Source organism: Antechinus flavipes, chromosome 5 (assembly GCF_016432865.1).
Source record: "Antechinus flavipes isolate AdamAnt ecotype Samford, QLD, Australia chromosome 5, AdamAnt_v2, whole genome shotgun sequence".
Taxonomy (NCBI): Eukaryota; Metazoa; Chordata; class Mammalia; order Dasyuromorphia; family Dasyuridae; genus Antechinus; species Antechinus flavipes.
Genome location: NC_067402.1, coordinates 272,375,600 through 272,396,382, shown reverse-complemented (window position 1 = coordinate 272,396,382; position 20,783 = coordinate 272,375,600). Strand labels below are relative to the sequence as shown.

At 34.9% G+C, this 20,783-nt stretch overlaps 1 protein-coding gene across 3 annotated transcripts in view; it reads left to right on the top strand.

Moving 5' to 3' along the window:
• Positions 1-15,529, top strand: part of IKBIP (IKBKB interacting protein) — a 30,951-nt gene extending 15,422 nt beyond the window's left edge. For 2 of the 3 annotated variants that reach the window (XM_052001618.1, XM_052001617.1), the window contains 2 exons: positions 2,297-2,414; positions 4,836-6,614. In XM_052001618.1, the coding sequence (XP_051857578.1) occupies positions 2,297-2,414; positions 4,836-5,666 (949 nt within the window). In that variant the 3' untranslated portion in view covers positions 5,667-6,614. Of the gene's footprint in view, positions 1-2,296; positions 2,415-4,835; positions 6,615-12,285 lie in introns of those variants that run through there. The other variant, XM_052001619.1, reaches the window with a different exon arrangement.
• Positions 15,530-20,783: the final 5,254 nt, after the last annotated feature.

Here is a 20,783-nt window from a genome sequence, read left to right as displayed (position 1 = left end):
ATTCTGTCAGATTCAGCTGATATTGAACTGATTTTTTAAAAAATATTCTTTGTTACAAGAAATGGCTTACTGAGTATATGGGGAGGACATGTTAAAAATGAAGATGAATGACCTGGTCTGGTATAAAAGCTTGAACCCTGTTTCTGGAGGAAGCTGAGGTTAGAGGATTTCAGAGCTGTAGTGGGGTAGGCTGATCTAGTCTCTGCTTTAAGTCTAGCATCAATATGGTGAGCACTTGGAGCCCATCAGGTTGCTTAAGGAAGAGTGAACCAGTCTAAATCAGAGACAGTATTGGGATTAGACATACGTGACCCCTGCATTTCTAGACTAGATGAGATAGGGAGACCTAGCGCCCTCCAATCCTCCAAAAAATAGAAAGAAGAAAAGGCGGGAAGAAGGGAGAAAGGAAGAAGATATAAAGATCAAAAATGCATATTTGTTGAGTTGATTATTGGTAGATTATGTGAGACTACTTTGCACTTACTTCAGCTCCCTCCCCAAACTATTCCAGAAGCCCAAGGATCCTAAGAACCTTGTGACCAAATAGTTGAGGGTTCACTATTTCTAGAAACTTGATCATTTCAGTACAGGATTGTGCCCTCTTAACTAGCTAAAATTAGTAATATCTAACCTCTAATTTTTGGAGGCAGATTGGGATTTTGTCCAAACACACATATATATACAATATATCTTTCTTTGACTTTCTGACATATATTTTCACTGCGTATTTGGTTTTTGAGAGGTAATTAAAGTTAAGTGACTTGCCCAGGGTCACACAGCTAGGAAATATTAAATGTCTGAGGGCACATTTGAACTCAATTCCTCACTTCAGGGCTGGTGCTCTTATCTACTGCACTACCTAGCTGCCCCTGCTAGTTAAGTGTTAAGTGTCTTTGGCCACATTTGAACTCAGGTCCTCGACTCCAGGGCTTGGTACTCTGTCTATTATGCCATCTAGCTGTTCCTCTCACTACATATTTAGGTATGGTTACTTGGGTAAAAGAAAAAAAAAAGTCAAGAAATGATAACCCTAAGGGAGATGTTAATAAGATTTTAGCTTGAAGAAAGTAAACAGTCTGAGTAGGATAATCAGATTTCATAGAAGTCACTTGGAGACTCTCTTGTTTCATTACATCACTAAATTTAAGTGTTCAGACAAACACTCCTAGAATTCAATAATGCCCTCTTAATTTTATCTCTTCTATTAGTTTCCTCTCCTGCATTCCCATGGCCACCACTAATACAAACCCTTTTTACTATTACATGATTTCCATTCTCTCCACTCACCAAACCATCCCCAACTCTCTTGCCAGATATTCTTTCTTCAAGAGATGGTAGTATTTCTCTGCTCAGAACTTCTAAATGGGTTCCTATTCCACCCAGCATTTAGATCCTTCATAGTTTCTTCCTGCCTGTTCTCCCTCTTCTTCTCCCACCTCCTCTTGTCCATGGTGGATTTGTATATCCTCTAAAGGCCAACTCGATCACAGGGTCAGAGGTAGAATGGTTCAATTTCCCTGTACAAAGGAGAAAACTGAGACCCAGGAGTTTAAAGGATTTCTCAATGACACACAAATATTAAGCAGCACCATCAGAATTTGACTCAGAATTCATCCCTGGCTACTAAAACCTGCCATGCCTACAGTTACCACCTTCCAACCACCCCAGACAGCCAAGACCACCTACCTTTGCCTTTATCTCACTGAGGACATTGTTGAATGTGTAGCGTGTGCTTCTTATGTAGCTACTTCTGTATGTGTCATTCCTGCTTCCTAGACCATACATTAAATAAGACTTTTTAGTTAAACTATGTATCTCCCTGAATGTTTGGTATAGTGCTATACACAAGTAGGAACTGGATGTGTGTTTAGTTTGATTGAATTGAATAATTTTCATAGTTTAGAAATTACAAGTTTTATGATCACTTTTAACTATTTAATCTAATGTTCAGTTATCAGTTAAAAGAATTTTGTGTTTAATAATTATACCAAGTCTGATAAGATTTTCTTGCAGCTTCATATAATACAGATTTTCTTCTAAATCTAAGAGGCAGCATGGTACTGTAAAGAGCCCTGGCTGAAGAGTCAGAGGGATTCAAATCCTACCTTAGCTACTCACTGTAGCCTCAGAGACCTTGGGCAAGTAAACATAAGGCCCACTGGCCCTCAGCAATAAAAAGGGATAATACCCAAATCTTGTGGATTTGGAGTGTGTTTTGCAATCTTAATGCAACATTGTTTCTTTTTGAAATGTGTAGTATACAGTCCTATTATTATTGTTTTCTTATCTTTTGCAGGTTTGTATTTCAACAGTCAGAAAAGTTTGATAATGTAGAAAATAAATACCAGCTACTGAAATTGGAAGCCACAGAATTCCATAGCCTTCAAAGTCAAGTCGATTTAATTTCTGAAAAGGTAATCATTTCAACATAGGAAAGTATGGGCAAAGATTCCTGTGCTTAAAAATATGAAAGTATTTTATCCAAATGTACACCTGAAGGGTTTTACATAAATGTCTAATTTTTCTTTATAGTATTGGATTCATACAAAAAGCAAAAGTTTATTAGATCCTTGTTGGAGAAGAGAAGCAGAAAATACAATGAGTTTTGTTTTAAATATGTTGAATTTGAGGTTCTGGTGGGACATTTGGGTAAAACTAACCAACAGGAAGTTGGAAATGGGGGACTGGAACATGGAGAAAAATGGGAACTAGAGATGTAGATTTGGAACTCTTCCATACTAAATTGAAGACATGAGAATATAAAGTTCCTTACAGAAAGGAGATGCTTTTAAAAAAAAAAAAAAAAAAAAAAGCTTCAGGAAAAACATGGGGGAGTGCCTAAAACTAAAGGATTAAGGCAGATGGATAAAAGGGTGTAGACAGAAAATTCATAAGAAAACCACAAGAGTGTAGGAACAGGACCCCAAGAGAAGAGAGTTTCAAGAAGAGGAGGGAGGGAATCAGTAATGACAAATGCTGCAGAGAGACAAAGGGGAAAGGAAATAGAAAAGACCACTGGATTGGGCAACAGAGAATTCATTGATGACTCTCTAGAGAATCTTTTATGTAGAATATGGAAACCAGATTGATAGAGAATGAGGAATGGAAAAGTAGTAAAGTGGAAGCATTGAGTGTAAAGTACTCACTCAAGAAGAATGCCAGTAAAAGGAAAGATGAAACAGTATTTCCAAGAGGAGTAACTTAGGAGTAAAAAAGGATTTTTTTTTTAAGGAATATATTAAATCTATATAGCCTAAAGTGAAAAAGCTAATAGAAAGGGAGATGTTTAAGATGCAAAAGAGAAGATCTTAGATAAAGAACAAATTACAAGAAAGGTAGAAAGGATTGAGATGAAGGCCATCAGGTTTGCACTTGGAAAGAGCCATATTACTCCCTTTTATGCAAAAGGAAAGAGTGGGGAGAAAGACATCACATGTAATTGTTGTGGACAAAGAAATTCTGGTCACATGGCTTCATTATATTCAAATTCAATGCAGTGTTTAAGACTGAGAAGGTGTGGGACACGAGGAAAGTACACAATATTTGAAACATTTTTATGGTCACAGGATTGCTACATAATCCTGAGGGACTGATGTTGGTTTTCAGCATGTTTAAGACTTGAGATAATAGCAGAATATCCAAACAGAGCTATCCAATATCTAATTAGAGAGATCCCGATGAGAGAATTTGAAGATTTGGGAATTAGCTATAAAGGTAATATTCTAAATTATGAAAATGAGTGACCTCCATGAGAGAAATCTTAAAGCAATGACTCACACCAAGCCTTTGATCAAAGGGTGCCCTTGAACAATTGGAGACACCAGGAGAGAGGCCATGATCCTGCAGGCTTCATTAATGAAATCTGGGTTAGCACAGGGCTGGTTATCTCCTATACCATCTCTTTGTGTATGAGAAATAAATTCTGTATGTCCCCAAAGCTATCGGTTATTAAAAGCCACCTCTTTGACCTATAAATTCTAGGTACTAAAAATTATCAATCTATGAGGAGGTTTACCAGTGTGCCAGAGGTATGTCAGAATTCAAACATAAGCATACTTTATTATTAGGTAAGTATTAAAGAATCTGAGAAAGAGCATCACCTCAGTATAGTCAATTAAAAGCCGGACTCAGACTCAGGAAATAGGCACATACTGGTTACAGGTGGTCATTTAAACTCTTAATGCCCCCATACAACTCTCCTAAGAATTAAATTGAAGAGCAAGGGGCAATTTGCAACTGTCCCTACACCAACAAAATCCCAGATCTAGACCAAAAATTATAGGGGCTTTCAATCTTACTAACTTTCTATATTCATTTTTGCATTTGTTTGTAATTTCTACAAAATATAACTTTCAGGTAATTTCTCTTTAAGAAGTTTGGAAAACTACAAAGAAAAATGTTTTTCTGGAAAAAAATGTTTTTATCCAAATGAATACCCAACATGAAAGTTAGAGGCATCTAAAGAAACTATACAACTTACCTAAATCACTTTTATACCCCCCCCCAAAAAAAAAGATAAAAAGGAATTAAGTTGAAATTCTCTTTTAATATCATTTATTACAATACCTCTAAGATCTCAAGAAGGGTGCAGATATATGTTTTTCTACATTGGAATATAATCTATTAATTTTGACAGAATTCATAAAACTAAACAATTACTAAATTAACACACCTTTATGAGTCTCAGTGTTCTGAGACTGATGTGCTTATATTTTAGAGTATCTTCAAAACTTGAACTTTGTACATCTCTTATGTTCCTGATTGTTAATGTGTGTGTTTCTCCACCATTAACTGCTATTAAGTAGACTGGGAATTGTTTTGTGTTATAAATGCAGCTTGAGTCTACTGAAAGTGTCCTGCAGGAAACTACATCAGCCATATCTTTGATGACCCAATTTGAGCAGGAAGTGTCCAGTCTCCATAACGTCATCAATGACATTAAGAACAGTGAGCAGATGCTCATGCAAAGGATGCAGACTGTTAATATGAAATTTAAGAATGTTACAGATTCCTGGAAAAGAAACCTAGATGACATGAATGCTCATACTGGCGGTTTAAAATCTGAAGCCAAACGTATGCATTCTCATGTTACTGGCCAAATTAACCTGGCTGAACAAGGCATCAAATTGCTTACTGAAAGGCTCAAAGATTTGGAAGACAGCACAATGAGAAATATCAGAACCATCAAGAGGCAAGAAGAAGATGACCTTTTACAAGTGGAAGAGCAATTAGTGTCTGATACAAAAGCAGTTGAACAATTAGAAGAGGAACAGAGGAGTCTCTTTGCTAGAGAAATAGATCTGAGCAATAAGCTTACGGACTATGAGCCTAAAGTGGAAGAATGTAAGACCCATTTACCAGCCCTTGAAAGTGCTGTTCACTCAGTTCTGAAGGTCTCCCAAGATCTGATAGGAACAGAAAAGAAAATGGAAGATTTGACCATGAAGATGTTTAATATGGAAGATGGTATGCTGAAAGCAGTGTCAGATATTATGGATATGCAGAAAGCCCTTGAAGGAATGCAGTATGATAATAGCATGCTGAAAATGCAAAATGAACTACATTTTCTAAAAGGCAAAGTTCAAGAGTTCATAGCATCTTCAAGTATTAGGGAAAAGGGAATTTTAGAATATGATCTAGAAAATAAAGGAATTGGCGAACAGTAAATTTGGCCAATTCACGTTAAGTGGAAGTGTGTTATCTCATACATTTATAACATGTTTTGTAGTTATTTTGATACATGGGAAGAATGCCTCACTTGTGCAGCATGATTGCAGAACAAGGGCACATCTCATTCACATATCTTCTAGATAACCCAAATGTAGCCATTTAAACACCAGAACTTCCCAAAAATCATAACCATTTTCACTTAGATTTCTAAAATAGATGACATATTTCTCTACCTTCTTAAATAGAATGTAGTTGATATAATTGAGCCTCTAAGTTGTCATTAAAAGCATGAGCTATTTTACTGGACTGAAATAGAGTTGTGGCCTCAGGCAGCCACAGACTGCTATGATTTTTGAGTCATTGTGTATATTATTATGTGGTGTAGTGGTAAGAGCTCTAGACTAGGAGTCAGAAGACTGGGTTTGAGTTCCAGCTCTCCCACTACAAGAGGCAAATTGCTGGAACTCTGAGCCTCATTTCCTTTTCCTTTCTGTAAATTGGGAATGAGGGTACCTCTCCTGCCTCCCTTACATCAGTGTCATTGTGAATATGGTGCCTTGTCAACAGTGGTAACAATCATTTCTTATTATTGATATGCCTACTTCTAGCAGCACCCCTCACCTCCATTGCTTCAGGCTCTGTGGGTTAGGAAATGAGACAAACGTACCTGGTATGTGTAGAAAGAGTGAAGAAATAAGTGCAGGGGGTGAGCTTTGAAGGATTCATTGAGTTGATTGCATGAATATTAGTGCATGGACAATTCTGTGTCATCCATTCTAGCTAAGCAGATCTTGTTTGCTCACATCTTGGTTCTTATCTGTGTTCTGTATGCTTGAGCTTATCAGATAAATGAAGTAATATCATATTTATTACTCAGATAAACTAAATAAATCCATGGATTGTATGGGGGGAATATATTAAATAATAAAAACAGTAAAAAAAAAGTTTAGAGACTACTTTTGCCTTTTTCAAATATTTTACCTCAGAGTATTATTCCAGGTATTATTCAGATTATCCAAATGAATTATTTTTTCCATTTGTTAAGTAGAATTGACACAGAAAAACAGGGTCTTAATATACTGAGAGAGATGAACTGAGTCTTTTTTGTTTGTTTTGTTTTGTTTTGTATTGTATTTTATTAAAGCTTTTTAATCTACAAAACATATGCATGGGTAATTTTTTTAACATTGACCCTTGCAAAGCCTTCTGAAATGAACTGACTTGTTAAGATTGAGTGGTTATAAGACATAAATTTAATTTTATCTTTAAATTTCTTGATTTCTAATGTTAAAGTTCTGTATACTAACAAAATTGTGTTCTTTGTTTACATCATATTAAATTTAACATAAGAAAATTTACAAGCTGAAACAGTCTGGATTTAAAATGGTTAGAAGATTAGAATATCAGCTAAGATTATCATTACATTTTTTCAGCCCCTATTCTTCCTCCTCCATTTATCATCATAGATCTTTTTTAATGACTTAATCAAAACTCCTAGTATACATACTCTCTCTGCAAGTGGATATCTTTTTAATTATATATTTTTGTGTGTGTTGCCAAATGTAGTACAACTTAAGTTACAAGCTTGGACATAATTTAAGTAAATCTTACTCAGCGTTTAGAACCAAAGAACCCCACCATACTTTATAGATATTATGAGGAATTTGACAATATTATTATAAATTGTGAAGTAGATCAAATTATAATTCATATAATCAATAAATAACTATACCATTTATAGGGTATGGGACCCAGTATATGCATTCAATGAGGATTTGCAAATTTGTTTTTTTTAAAGGATTAGTCTTAATGCACACAATTCTTCCCCTCCTTCCCATTCATTTATTTCATTCAGCTATTGAAATTTCAACATACTATAACAAATATAGAATTATATTATTTATCTTCCCTTTAAGAAAATAATTCACATATTTTAAGACTTACTTTTAAAAAATCCTTTCACCTACAATGCTCCCATTAAACTTTTACCCTGATGTCTCATGGTGCATAGGGATGTAAAAATCAATCAAGGTATTCTTGATTGCTGGGTGAGCAGAAGGCAAGCTCTGATAGATCCTTGGAAGATGGAAAAGGCCTAGCAAAAAAGTACCCATATCTCGAACAAGGAAGATCCCAGCAAAATTTGTAGTACCTTATTGTCAGAAAGTGGTTATCAGGTGGAGAATATTTTCAGCCACAGCAGCTCCTGAACACTAAATTACAGAGGATTTATCAATTTACTTGGGTGGTACTCATACCGATAGAATTGTGGGTACTGGAAATAGTCAAGTAGATAGTAAGGAATTCTGTATTCATTTTAAAAGCTCATAAAAGATTTCCATTCACCATGGTTTTTTTTTTTTTTTCATCTTCTTTACCACAAAATAAATCACACAAAAGAGAATAGAAAGGAAAGATCTTTTGCTACATACAGTTTTAAAAAACACTTCTAAATATTTTACTATAAATTTTCCAAATGTAGACTCTTTTCTAATGATTAGTACAACTGACCAGGTGGCCTTATTAGATATTCCATCACTCCAAAGAAAACTGTAAACAAATTTAGGGTTAATAGCATTAAAATTTAAGCTTAGTAGTCCCCTGATTTATAACAATAAACTCGTAATTGAATCCACAATTCTGATCAAGGCTTGATACAGAATTGAACAATAAAATGAAACTTTATGTCTGTTTGCATTACAAGGCAGATTATGGAACTTTGGGTAAAAAAAAGCATGCCCATCCCCCTCAAAAAATGAAGCATTTTACATAACCCACATGTGAAAATGCCCTGTTAATTTTAATTGTCTCATCTCATTTACAGAGTATTAGGTACAGGAAAGATCTTGAAAGGCATCATCTAGCCCTTTCATATTTCAATCAAGAAATTAAAGTTTAAAGGAGAAATGACTCTTCTAAGGTCATATGGCAAATTATCAACGCCAGAACTTAAAATCTCAATCTTCTGATTCCCACTTGATATTTCTTTCTATCCCATGATGCTAATTACATAAGTCCTAAACATTTTAGGCCAGCATCTCTAGTCATAGTTGATTAGAGATGGAGTCAACAAATGTTAATAAAGTTCATTCTATATGCAAGCCAAGCACTAAAGAAGCAAAACCAAAAAATACTGATGGATATTCTACTGGGATATACATGTAAACAAATAAAATGAGAAGGGAGAAAACAACTGAAATGATCAGGAAAGATTTCCTCTAAGAGAAAGAGCTGAACCTGAGAAGTTTAAACTACCAAGAAGCAGAGATGAGGGAGTGCATTCCAGACTTCTGGGATAGACCATACAAAGGCATGATGATGGGAGATGACATGTAAGGTTTGGGCTGGAGAAATATAAAATGCATTAAGCAGAGTCATGAGATAAGTTTGGAAAAGTGGGCTCTGGTCGATCTTTAAATTTTAGGGTGAATATTTTACACTGATAAAGGCATTGTAGATCATTTTACATGGTCAGACATTTTCTTTGAAAATTATTTTTGATAGCTAAGTGGAAACAGACTTATGAAATTTTACAATAGTTCAGCCAAGAGTTTAAGGACTTAAACTGAACAGATTTGGCACTGGAGAGAAGGAAACAGAAGCAAGATACATTGTGGAAAGAGAATCTATGAGACTTGGGAATTAATTGGCTATAGAGGGTTAGGGAGAGTGGAAATTTCAGAATAACTCTTAGATGGTGAACTTGGATAACTGAGATAATGATGGTCCTCTCAATAGAAGTAGTAAAGCTAGAAAGATGATAAATTCCGTTCAAGTTCCCTAATCTTTAGAAATGATCTGTTGTAACTTGGGATGAAAAGGAGACCTTGAGGTTGTTGACTCATCAGAGATGACCTGGGAAATAAATGCCAAGGCTCTAGATTCACAATCTATTCACACCAATGGTATCAAATTTATTTAGAAATCATTGATTTAGAAAATCACATTAGTATTATTTACGTTATGTTGCATTTTTATGTTATTAAACACATCCCAATTACATTTTGATCTAGTGCAGACAATTCTGGAGTTTTGCAGGTAACAAGTTTGACACCTCTGCTTTACACCATCCTACCATCTTACTTACTTCTACCTTTGTGCCTTCACATTGAAGCAAAGTGAAATACTTCCCTCTCAATCTACCTTAACACTTTTACATTTGCTGATTTATTCTTTGCTTATGTATTTTGTAAACCTAGCAGCAAATCTCTCTGTGTGAGAACAGCCTCTACACCAGCATCAGAGAGCATCCTTCCTTCGCAAAATTCTCTAGTTTCTAAATAAAGCCTTTTAGGTTTCAGATATATTAACAGAACATCAGAGGGCGCCAATTTCTGCAATAATCTACTAAAGAAGAGGCCCCAGTCAGATGGCAAAAATGTAGTGCATTTGAAGGCATATGTCCAAATTCAGAAATGCACTAGATAAAAATAAATGGAAGACTAAAGCAGTGCTAGTCTGGAATGCTTCCTTCCCATCTATTTTCAAGATTGTAGCAGAATGGATAGGTGATGTTTTAGTGCTACCTGTGCAGAGAAACACCTCTACCTGCCAGCCTTATATAGAAAGCTTAAACTTGATTTTTACAGAAATTTGACCAGTTTATCAACAATCTCATAATTTTCCCTAACCACCCATTATTCTATTGTGATGCTGAGCACCTGAAGCAAAGCAAATCATACAACTATAATATTCATCCCTCTTGACACTTTTCAACGAGTAGAAATAACTGATCTTAGAAATTCAGTGGTCAGCTTATACACACTGGTAAATATTGGCAGTAGCAGCAGCCACTCTGCTGCTGTTGTAGAAAAATCTTTACATCAGGATTCAGAAGACTTGGGCTCAGGCTGAGCCATTTACAAGCTGTATGATTTTAAATAAGTTATCTAACCTTTTCAGAATTCTACTTCTTATCCACAGAATGAAGGAATTGGATTAGGCCATTGCTAACATCCTTTCTAATTAAGAATTATATGATTCTCTTTGAGTAGCAGAGACTTACCCTTCGAGGTTGCCCATAGTTCATTGAGCCTGACAGATTTGTGGTGACAAATTAAACTCATCAAGATCATTCAGTTGAATGAGTTCTGCTGTATTTGCAAATCCACTCTGGGAGATGCAACAATGATTATAATTTTTTTGGCCCATTCAGTAGTTCTCAAGGTAAACAACCTTTTATATACCAGGGATTCTGTTGTGGGCAAGATGCATAATTCCAGAGGACTCATGATAAAACAAGCTTTTGGTTCCCAGACAGCTTATATATTCAGAGTACAGATGGAAGGAAGTTTTGAGGGTTTTTTGGTTTTGGTTTTGGTTTTTTTGGCACATGGCTAATATGGGAATTTGTTTTACTTGACCTTGCATGTTTGTAACAGGTTTTGTTTTTCTTGCTTTTGGAATATGGGAAGCTAGGAGGGAAAGAGGAAAAGGGGAGGGGTGAAGATATAGTGAAAGAATTGAGAATTGAAAATAAAATAATAGAATTCATAGAATAAATGTAGGTTGAATGAATAGATGACTGAACAAATAAGACATGTCCCACAATTTTAATTTATTTTATTAATTCAGTTTTAACTTTTAGATTTTCAAGGAACTACCAATCTGTAGTCTTTTTTATTTATTTATACTGGCAGAAATTGCATAATTTTTTTTTTAAATTAGAGCAAGGAGAAACATTTGGCTTGCCAAGAAAAATTTTGGCTTAATGTCACACAAGTTCAATGTCAGATAACATGATGGAAAACTGAAGCATATGTATTGATTCTTTGGCTCCATCATTGAAATTGCTCATTCAAAAAGAGGCATTGCCATCTGCTTTGCTACACATCTACCACATCTAACTTGCAGAAGATACTTTTAGTATGTATTGTTTCCCTTAGAATGTGAGCTCCTTGAGAGCAAGGATTTGTAACAAAGTAGGCACTTACTAAATGCTTTATTCTAAACAAATTAATGTGAATTCCCATAGGTTTGTGTTGGAGAATCCATCATAATACCTTAATCCATCATAATACCAGATAGAGATTTCTTTCTTTCCTTTCTAGTCATTAGAAGACATCTTTCTTACTACTATCTAGCCATAAACTAGTGGCCTTCTTTTGAGTTTGGGTATTTGAAACGTGTATATGTTTTAATCTTTTAAAGTAGTTGACTCCTAAAGAGAGAGAAAAAGGCTGGGAATTGTTATTTAAGTGAATTAATACTTTGTTTTCTGTATCTGAAAAGAGTCCAGGATAGAAACTACTATATTGACACTTCTTAGAATTCAGTGCCTAATGTGTTTTGATAAATTCATGTATTTATTGCAGTTTCTTTCAAATATTCAATCAGTAAGCATCCATAATTCAAAGACAATCAAGAATTAATATTCATGTAAGTTTCTGTGAATTTTCTTATTCTCATAGTTTATTGCAACTGTCATGGAGAAAAGGACAGCTTCCTATAATAAATCCATCTACTCTTAAAGGTTTTTAATTTATGTATTCTTCTATCAGTTTCCAGGTTGGCAAAGGAAAAAGCTGCAGAAAAAGTTAATAATAATAGCTTTAAATTGAGTTCAAATGTTGGGTTTATCATTTGTAATCCTTGTTGTATTTTATTTTCCTATAGTGTCAGAAGTCTGAAGCTATGATAAAACAGTTGAAGGATTTTCAGATCATTGCTCATCTAAAACGTCTTCAGGAAGATGTTTATAACTTGAAAACTTGGTCCAACAGGATAACTGAGAAAAGGGATAAATTGAACAACAACATGACAGCTCTTTATCAAGCAGTTACAAACACAGACCAGAGTACAAGTTTCCTGGCAAAAGAGGTTTCCCTCAAGATTACAGCTGTCAAAACCGATATAAGGCGTATTTCAGGGTTAGTAACTGATGTCACTTCATTAACAGAATCTGTACAAGACCTGGAAAGCAAATTAGAAAAAGCAGAACAAAATACAATCAAAAACATAGGTGATCTTCTTTCCAGTAGCATTGACAGAACAGCAAAACTAAGGAGTTTAGCATCTGAAAATTCAGAAAGAATTCAGGTTGCTAGGAAGATGCTTTCTGAACTGAAGAGTGATTTCACCAAGCATTCAGATAGACTTTTAAACTTAGAAAGTGACAGGGCTAAAATTCTGAAGACAGTGAATTTTGCTAATGATTTAAAGCCTAAGGTTTATAACCTCAAAAAGGATTTTTCTCGTTTGGAACCAATGATAAATGATTTAACCTTACGAATTGGGAGATTAGTTGCTGACTTACTACAAAGAGAAAAAGAAATTGCTTTCTTAAATGAAAAAATATCTAATTTAACTATAGTTCAAACTGAGATTAAGGATGTAAAGGAGGAAATAACCAAAATTTCAGATATAAATTAATCCAGGGATTTTTAACCTGTTTTGTGTCATGTTTTTAAATGCATAAAGTACATAAGACTGCAAAGGAAACCAACTATACCAAAATTTTTTAAAAAATAATAACTCACGTAACCCTGGTTAAGAATATCTGAATTAGTTGGGTTTTTTTGACTAAGTTGCCTAAATTGGAAAAAAAAAAAAAAAACCCGAAAATGGAATATCATATTGCAAACTGATTTAAAAAAAAATTTAAATTTAATACTTAAAATTTTGGAAGTTTTTAAATTTTCGTGTATTTGATAAAATGTGTCGTAAAATAAAGGTGTTTTTAGTGAGCTTGTGTAACAGTTGAGTACTTCAGTTTTTCAGCAAGTAAGCATGTACTCTCATGTTTCTATACAGATGTCAAAATTTTATTGGGAGACTTTAGTGACTTCTGACAGAATTCAGTCTCTGGCATGAATCTCCCCATTGCCAGCTTTGTTACATGATCTGCCCCCTTCAGACCCAATGTTTCACTCAGTTCTCAAAGCCATAGCTTTTTATACATTTGTTAACGTATAACTAGCTAATCATAACCAGGATTCATTTTCAGATTATCAATCAATTAACAGATCCTCAGAGAACTTGATAATCCAGGTGATTTAGAGATGTACATAGATAGCTATACAGAACATATAAATACAAGGAATGAAGGTGGGTGATCATGACAATTTTCATGTTGAAAACTATCACAAAAACATTATTTATTCATGCGTGTAATAAGGTACAACATGTTTTTGCCTCCTATTAAAGACTCAAGATTTAGATATCTTGATTGAAATAGTCTGCTGATTGTGAAATTATGTGGTTGTGATTGTGAAAACTTAGTTCCGTAGACAGGTCTATAAAACTGGAATTATTTAATCCTCAGAGTGGACTACTACCAGAAAGAGTGTCTGCTGACTTAAAAGCCAAACTTCCATTTCTGGAATTCTGTAAGAATTATGTCCTAGAAAGAAATTGCCATAGGGTAGAATGAGTTGTGAGATCTTAGAGGTCAGATCTTGGGGTCACACCCTAATTCTCATATTGACAAGCTGTGTTATGTGACCATAGGTAAGTCACTTCAACCTCCATTTGGGAGGAAGGGGGAAAATATTTGCCTTACCTGCCTCCTAGGATCATTGTGAGGGAAGCTTGTACATCTCATTAGGGGCTTTGATTCCAGAATCACCTATTGGGTCTTTGCTGTGAATGGCACCTCAGAATCTGTAAGGACTGTAGACACAAATAGATAGAAATAATCACTCATCATTATCAGGTTAGCTCTTTAGTTGGACAATTTTTATTCATACTTGAAGAATCACAAAGCTTCTAAGCCAAACAACAATAAGGTGAATGGCTTCCCTGTAACCCCAGGGAATTTAACCAGGGAATCCCAGGTCTTCAAAATCAGAAAGATATCCAACTAAAGACTGATTTCTTGTGTCTTAAATGGGACCATCACCATTTTTTTTAAATAGCAAGAACTCACACCAATAGAATTCTTTTAAGATTGGCAAAACATTTCCTCCACCATCCTATGAATTAAAAGAGGGCAAATGAGGAAATTGAGGCTCAGATAAATGAAGTGATTTGCCCACGATCACATAACTTGTCAGTTTTGGAGCTTGAATTTAAACCCAGATGTCCTTGAGCATGCCCTTTCCCCTGCCCCACACTGACTATCCAGAAGAAAATATGATGTGAATGATAGTGTCACAGCCCCTTTTAATCTTAAAAAAAAAAAACAAAAAACAACTTATCTTCTGATTTAGGAATAGATTAGATTCATCAGGGCAGGTTCATCAGGGCAGGAAAAGGGAGAAAGATACCATCTCCCTTCTTGCTTCTATCCCTTGCTGTAAGTGAGAGTGTCACCAAAAAAAGTCACAAAAGAGACAGGCAGGTCCAAGTCTCCTTAAACTCTCTTACAGAGTACATATGAATGAAGTACCTCACTGACTTGAAGTCACACATTTTTGACAACCCTCCCTCCACCTCAGTTAGAAATTCTCAGTTAGAAACAAGGAAATGGAGAGTATATTCAGCTCCATAAGAGGCATCTCAGTCTAGTACGACAAGGATCACACCTGATTTCCTGATCACTTCTAAATCTCCAGCAGAGGTTACCATGCATTGGCCCCTCATTTGAATGACAGTAAAAATGTAATTGAAGCATTTGAATGCATTTTGAAAAATTTATTGAATCCTTTTCAAGAAGTTTTGGGATTATGTTTAAAACAATGTGAAATATAATTTGTCATTTTTGTGCCATCCTACTTGAGGCATGAATAATATATCAGATTCAAGCTATGTCCAAAAGTTTTTGGTTTATGAATGCTTCAGATCTCATTGTTATATGTGGGAATTTGTTTTGCTTGACTGTACCTGTTTGTAATGAGTTTTGTTTTTCTGGCCTTTCTGATTGGAAGAAAAGAAGGCAGTTCTTTGTTCAAAAATAAAATAAAACTTAATTTAAAAAAAAGGTAGAGAATTTTTTTAAGATTGCATTGTTTTTCTTGGTCTCTCAGATAATGATTATCATTAGAAAAGAAAGAGGAAAAGTCATGGCAGGATTGCTAGAATACAAATCTGGGAAATTTTGTAGACATGGACCTGGATTTCAGCAAGATATTTATTAAGACTTTTCCATTATATAGAGAATTCAGGACTTCTGGTCAATAATCATCAAGGCAGTTTGCAATGAAATGACTCCTCTCTGAAAAAGTAGTTTCAGTTTAAATGCTGGGGGAATGGCCATCACATATCAAAAGATAAAAGTGGATAATGAGGAAGTAAAGACTAAAGATAAAAACTTTTATAAGAAACTTGGGGAGATAAGAGAAACAATAGGAACATAATGGACTAGAAGAATGTAGATCAAGGGAGATATTGCCAAAAAAAAAAAAAAAAAAAAAAAAAAGGGAAAGCCTCAGTGGATGGGAGAGCTATTGAAGATAAAGAAAGGTAAAGTGGCTTCTAAAGGAGGCATGAGTTAGACATACTGAGCAAGAAGAATAAGTGCTTTTTACAACTACTTGCCTGTGGTAGTCATACTTTGAATGTAAAATTCTGATTTTTTTGTATTTTTCTAAATTTATTAACGATCTGGACACTTTCTAGCAAACATTCAAAGAGCAACCCATCCACAAAATTATTTCTCTTCAAACAGTTAATCAGTTTTTAATAATAAAGGGATAGCATGTCCTTTAACGTTGGGAGAATGGTACTAAAACTAAACAGTGGATTGACCAGAGTTTTCTTGATCTTTACTGTTGACTTTATATTGTCATCATTGTATAATTAGGATCTTTTTTTTTCTACTGCATTAATTCATGCAAAACTTCTTGTTTCTCTAAATTTTTCATATCAGTCATTCATTCCTTTCATTAATTCCTTCCTTATATTTAAAAAGAAACTAAATACGGACTAAACAAACATACTTCCCTTCAGTCAATAAGTGTAAGACACATTTCCTCCAATAAAAGTTTCATCATCTGGAATTCTTTCAGGAAACAGTCAATCTGAATTGTTGTAAATTCAACAAAAATTGATTAAGCACTTAGGAAACTTGATTCTGGAGGCTCAAAGACAAAAAAAGAAAGAAACTCCACTCAGTTCTTCATCCCAAGGACCACACATTCTACTAGGGAATATGGCGGGTATGCAGTGATCAGAAGGTCATTTGAAAAGGGAAAACACACGAATAATTTGAGGGATTTTGGAAAGTTTCTAGAAAGAACTAAATAAATAAGCCCTGACAAATGGATTCTGAGAAATCAAGATGAAGAGACAATGCATTATATGCCTAAGACATAGCATTATGAGTTCAGAGAATTCTTAATACTCAAATTGGAAAAATATAGATTATATAAAAGAGACAGGTATAGCATATATAGACTCTGAAGGTCTTTAAACCAGTGTCCCCATTTGCACTGATAAATTATCTCCTCAAAGTTCCAGGGAAAACGGATGGATTCTGAGCACAGCTTGTGATTCTCCACCAGTGTACTTCCCACTATGATTATTATCCATTAATATCAATGTCAGCTAGACAGATTTGATTTTTTGAAAGTGATATTAAAGTAATAAAGTAATAATAAAGTAATAGAGTAAAGGACAATTAGGACAAACATCCCCAAAGGTCTGTGATACTCTCCCACAAGTACATACAGAGTCCAGAGGAAGAGATTTGTTAAAGGGATAACACAGCTCCTAAAAGTCCTCAGGATAAGCAATAGTGTAGGTTTTTTTGCTGCTTTCTAAGTAGTGTGATTGTCTTTTTCTGTTATTGAAGTCACTATCATTGATCAAGGGATGCTGATAGGACCTTGCCGGAAGGAAGGGAGGAAGAGATCCAGACTTGGACTAAGGTGCTCCATTTCTTTCATCTCCCAAGCACCCCCACCCTCAAACCAACCTCAGGGATTTGATTGCACTCTCTTTCTTTAGGTGCTCTTGAAATCACTGGTGGCCACTGGATCAGTGGTCTTTCAGCCAAGGCAAACAGTCATCCTTTTGAACCAAATGTGGAGGCTATTTTCACATCTATTGAACAATGAAGATGAGCTCTCACTTGAGAAATGTCTCGTTACCAATGACTTTGAATGGGATGGAGTAATTGTCTAGGTTCCAGCTTCTTAAATTATGATTTGTGACCCTATAGTGGGGTTTTATAATTGAATGTGGAGGCCATGAAGTTATGATTTATTATCAGTATATGTTTGATTTGTTGTACACCTATCTCATCCCCACTCTAAGTGCCTTGCTGCCCCAGCCAGACTGGCCAGCCCGCTCTGGTGGTAGGTGTTATGCACTTATTAGAGATGGCCAACTCTCTCCCCATTTGAGCCATTTATAATGGCCATGAAAACTGGGCTCCTGCAATTTTCTAAATCTTAGACTATAGAAAGCCTGGACTCTGGAGAAGTGTACTTGAAACAAGGTATTAACTTAGTGGAATTGATGAGATAATGGTTCTCTAGTTCACATATATTTAGTATGATATAATGATATAATCACTCTAGTTTGATATAATGATATAATCACTCTAGATTGGCTTATACTCAGCATACTGTAATGATGTAATTGTAATAGGGTATTTAAACTGGGGACAAAGTCAGACTGAGACAGAGATTGGCTGAGACTGGCAGACTGACAGACTGCTGGAGGAGACTGGATCAAACAAACTGGGTCAGATAGACCAGGTCAGATTATGATAGACACAGACTGTGAAAGAGACAATAAAGACTTTGGACTCTATTCTCGTCCATTCTCATGGTGTCTATCCTGCTGAGACCAAGGCCCATCTGGAGGGCCTCCAGAAAGCTAGTCCGAACATTACATTAGATTACAAATACATCAATGCAGCTGGGCACCTTCTAACTATAAACTTTGATGTTGGGGTATTTATCTTGGTCGATCAGAAACCTTTTTCTTTACTTCTCCCTACTTTGTTTCAGATAAAAAGACTAATAAGACTTCAGATTCAAAAATATAAACTGCATAAGTATAATCAATCAAAAAGCATTTATGGGCCAGGTACTTGGTATACAAAGAAGAGTGACAATTCTTGTCTTCAAAAGAGGTAAATCAGTCTCATTATAGCAACATGCCAAACAACTTACATAACTTGCTCAAATCATTTATTGCTTTTCCCCTGCCAGGGATCTGGAACAGCCTGGAGGGGTGCCACCAAAAAAAAAAAAAAAAATCTGCTAAGGTAGGAACAGAATCTCTACTTTAGTGAAATCATCTAACTTTTGAGATGTGGAATGTTGATTTTGAAAGGTGCCTAAAACAGAATCCTATATCACATGCCAATTCCCATTTGGCCCCGTATGCCATGGTTCTCAACAAGTGTTTACTGCCTAAATCTAGACTGAAAGATCAAATCTAAAATCATCACTGTCACATACCAAGTTTCTTCAGATGTGGTCCCAAAAGACTTGTGTTGTGCTTAAATTTTATAGTCTTTTAAATACTAATGAGTAAGGGTAAAAAAATCTCAAGTGCATCACTTAAATCATAATAACAAAGCTTTTTCTTTGAAACAAATCTGTTATTTCCTTGGGAACTTTCAGTTAGGAAAGTATCTACTCTGAAACTTGTCATCTTTGACTTACTTAGATCACTGAAAGACTAAGTAATTTTCCATTGCCAAAACTGGTACTTGAACCCAGTTCTTATAATTATCCATTATGACACTACCCAGTAAATTAGAAAGGACAGCTACATGATGCCCTGGACTGAGAATTGGGAATACTTATTCGTGAGTTCAAATCCAGCCTCAGTCTCTTACTAGCTGTTGTCAAGTTGCTTCACCTTGTGTCTCAGTTTCCTCATCTGTAAAATGATCTGAAAAAGAAAATAGTAAACCATTTTAAAATCTTTGCCAAGAAAACTCCAAATGGGCTCATGAACAGTGGGACACAACAAATTGTTAGAATAACTAGTTAACAAAAATTGTAGATTTTCTTTAAGAATTTTCAAATTACTTATGGAGGTTGCCATGTAAAGTTTTTACAAGCAATGGCTCAAACACTACATATGATCATCTCAAACAATACTATTTAAATTGAGTCTGCTTTTGTAACTAGGTTAAAATGCTAACAAGGCATAATTTAAAATTAAAAATCTTACAAACCTCAAAAGTATTTTATGTAGAGGCTAAAAATAATTTCAACTTGGACTATCTTTATTTTAATCTTCAGAACCAACCAGAATCCTCATCAGTAGAGTAAGCTTAAAGGGAAACGCTAGAAACCAAGGATGTTTTAGTAATTCCCATTCGAGCTATCTAATGAATTCTTATTTGTAAAAGTGATTTATTTTGACCCTATTTTATTCTAAATTGAGTTAAGAGCCTGAAAGATTTCTGAAATATCAGAAATCATGTGGTACTAAAAATTTCATGTTTACAGATGGAAAAATAACTTGCCTAAAGTCATTGGCATAAATAGCAAGGCCAAGGAGTCAAAATGTTCTCTTGGCAATATACTCAGATTTCCTCCCACAATGTGACTTCTGCCTCTGAGTTAAATGTTACCATATTTCATATACCAATAAACTTAAATCAATAATAACCATTATATAATCCCAATAAAGTAGAATTACCCATATTGACTTAACTCTGATTCATCTAGTTAAGAACATGACTTCTCTGGGTTTATGCCTTCTTCCTGGGCTTTTATACAGAATAGCAATTATTTCTGTGCTCACAGGTGCCAAGAGGTCAAATTCTATTGCTTTAGGTAACATTAAACCATATACACATTCTCTCACAAGTTCCACAAAAACAGCACTGCCAAAAATCATGCTAAAAATCAGGATTATAAATCAAATGTTCTTGGGACCTGCAGTTTAATCCAGTGGAAACCCAGATTTTTTCACTCTTTCAGGATGAAAAAGGACAAGCAGAAAGACGCAAGGCCTTGGTCTTGCTTCCAACAAGGAATAATTATCATTATAGTACATGGGTTTTAAGTGGCAAATTCACTAATTCTGTCAGGGCTTTAGGCAACTTTTTTATTGTTTATTTTTAATATACATTGCTTTATAAATCACGTTGGGAGAGAAAAATCAGAGCAAAAAGTAAAAACCATAGGATAAAAAAAAAAAAAAAGAAAAAAGAAGTGGACATAGCATGTGTTGATTTACATTCAGTCTCTTAGATCTCTTTTTCTGGATGCAGATGGCATTTTCTGTCCAAAGTCTATTGGGTTGCTTTGAATGACAAA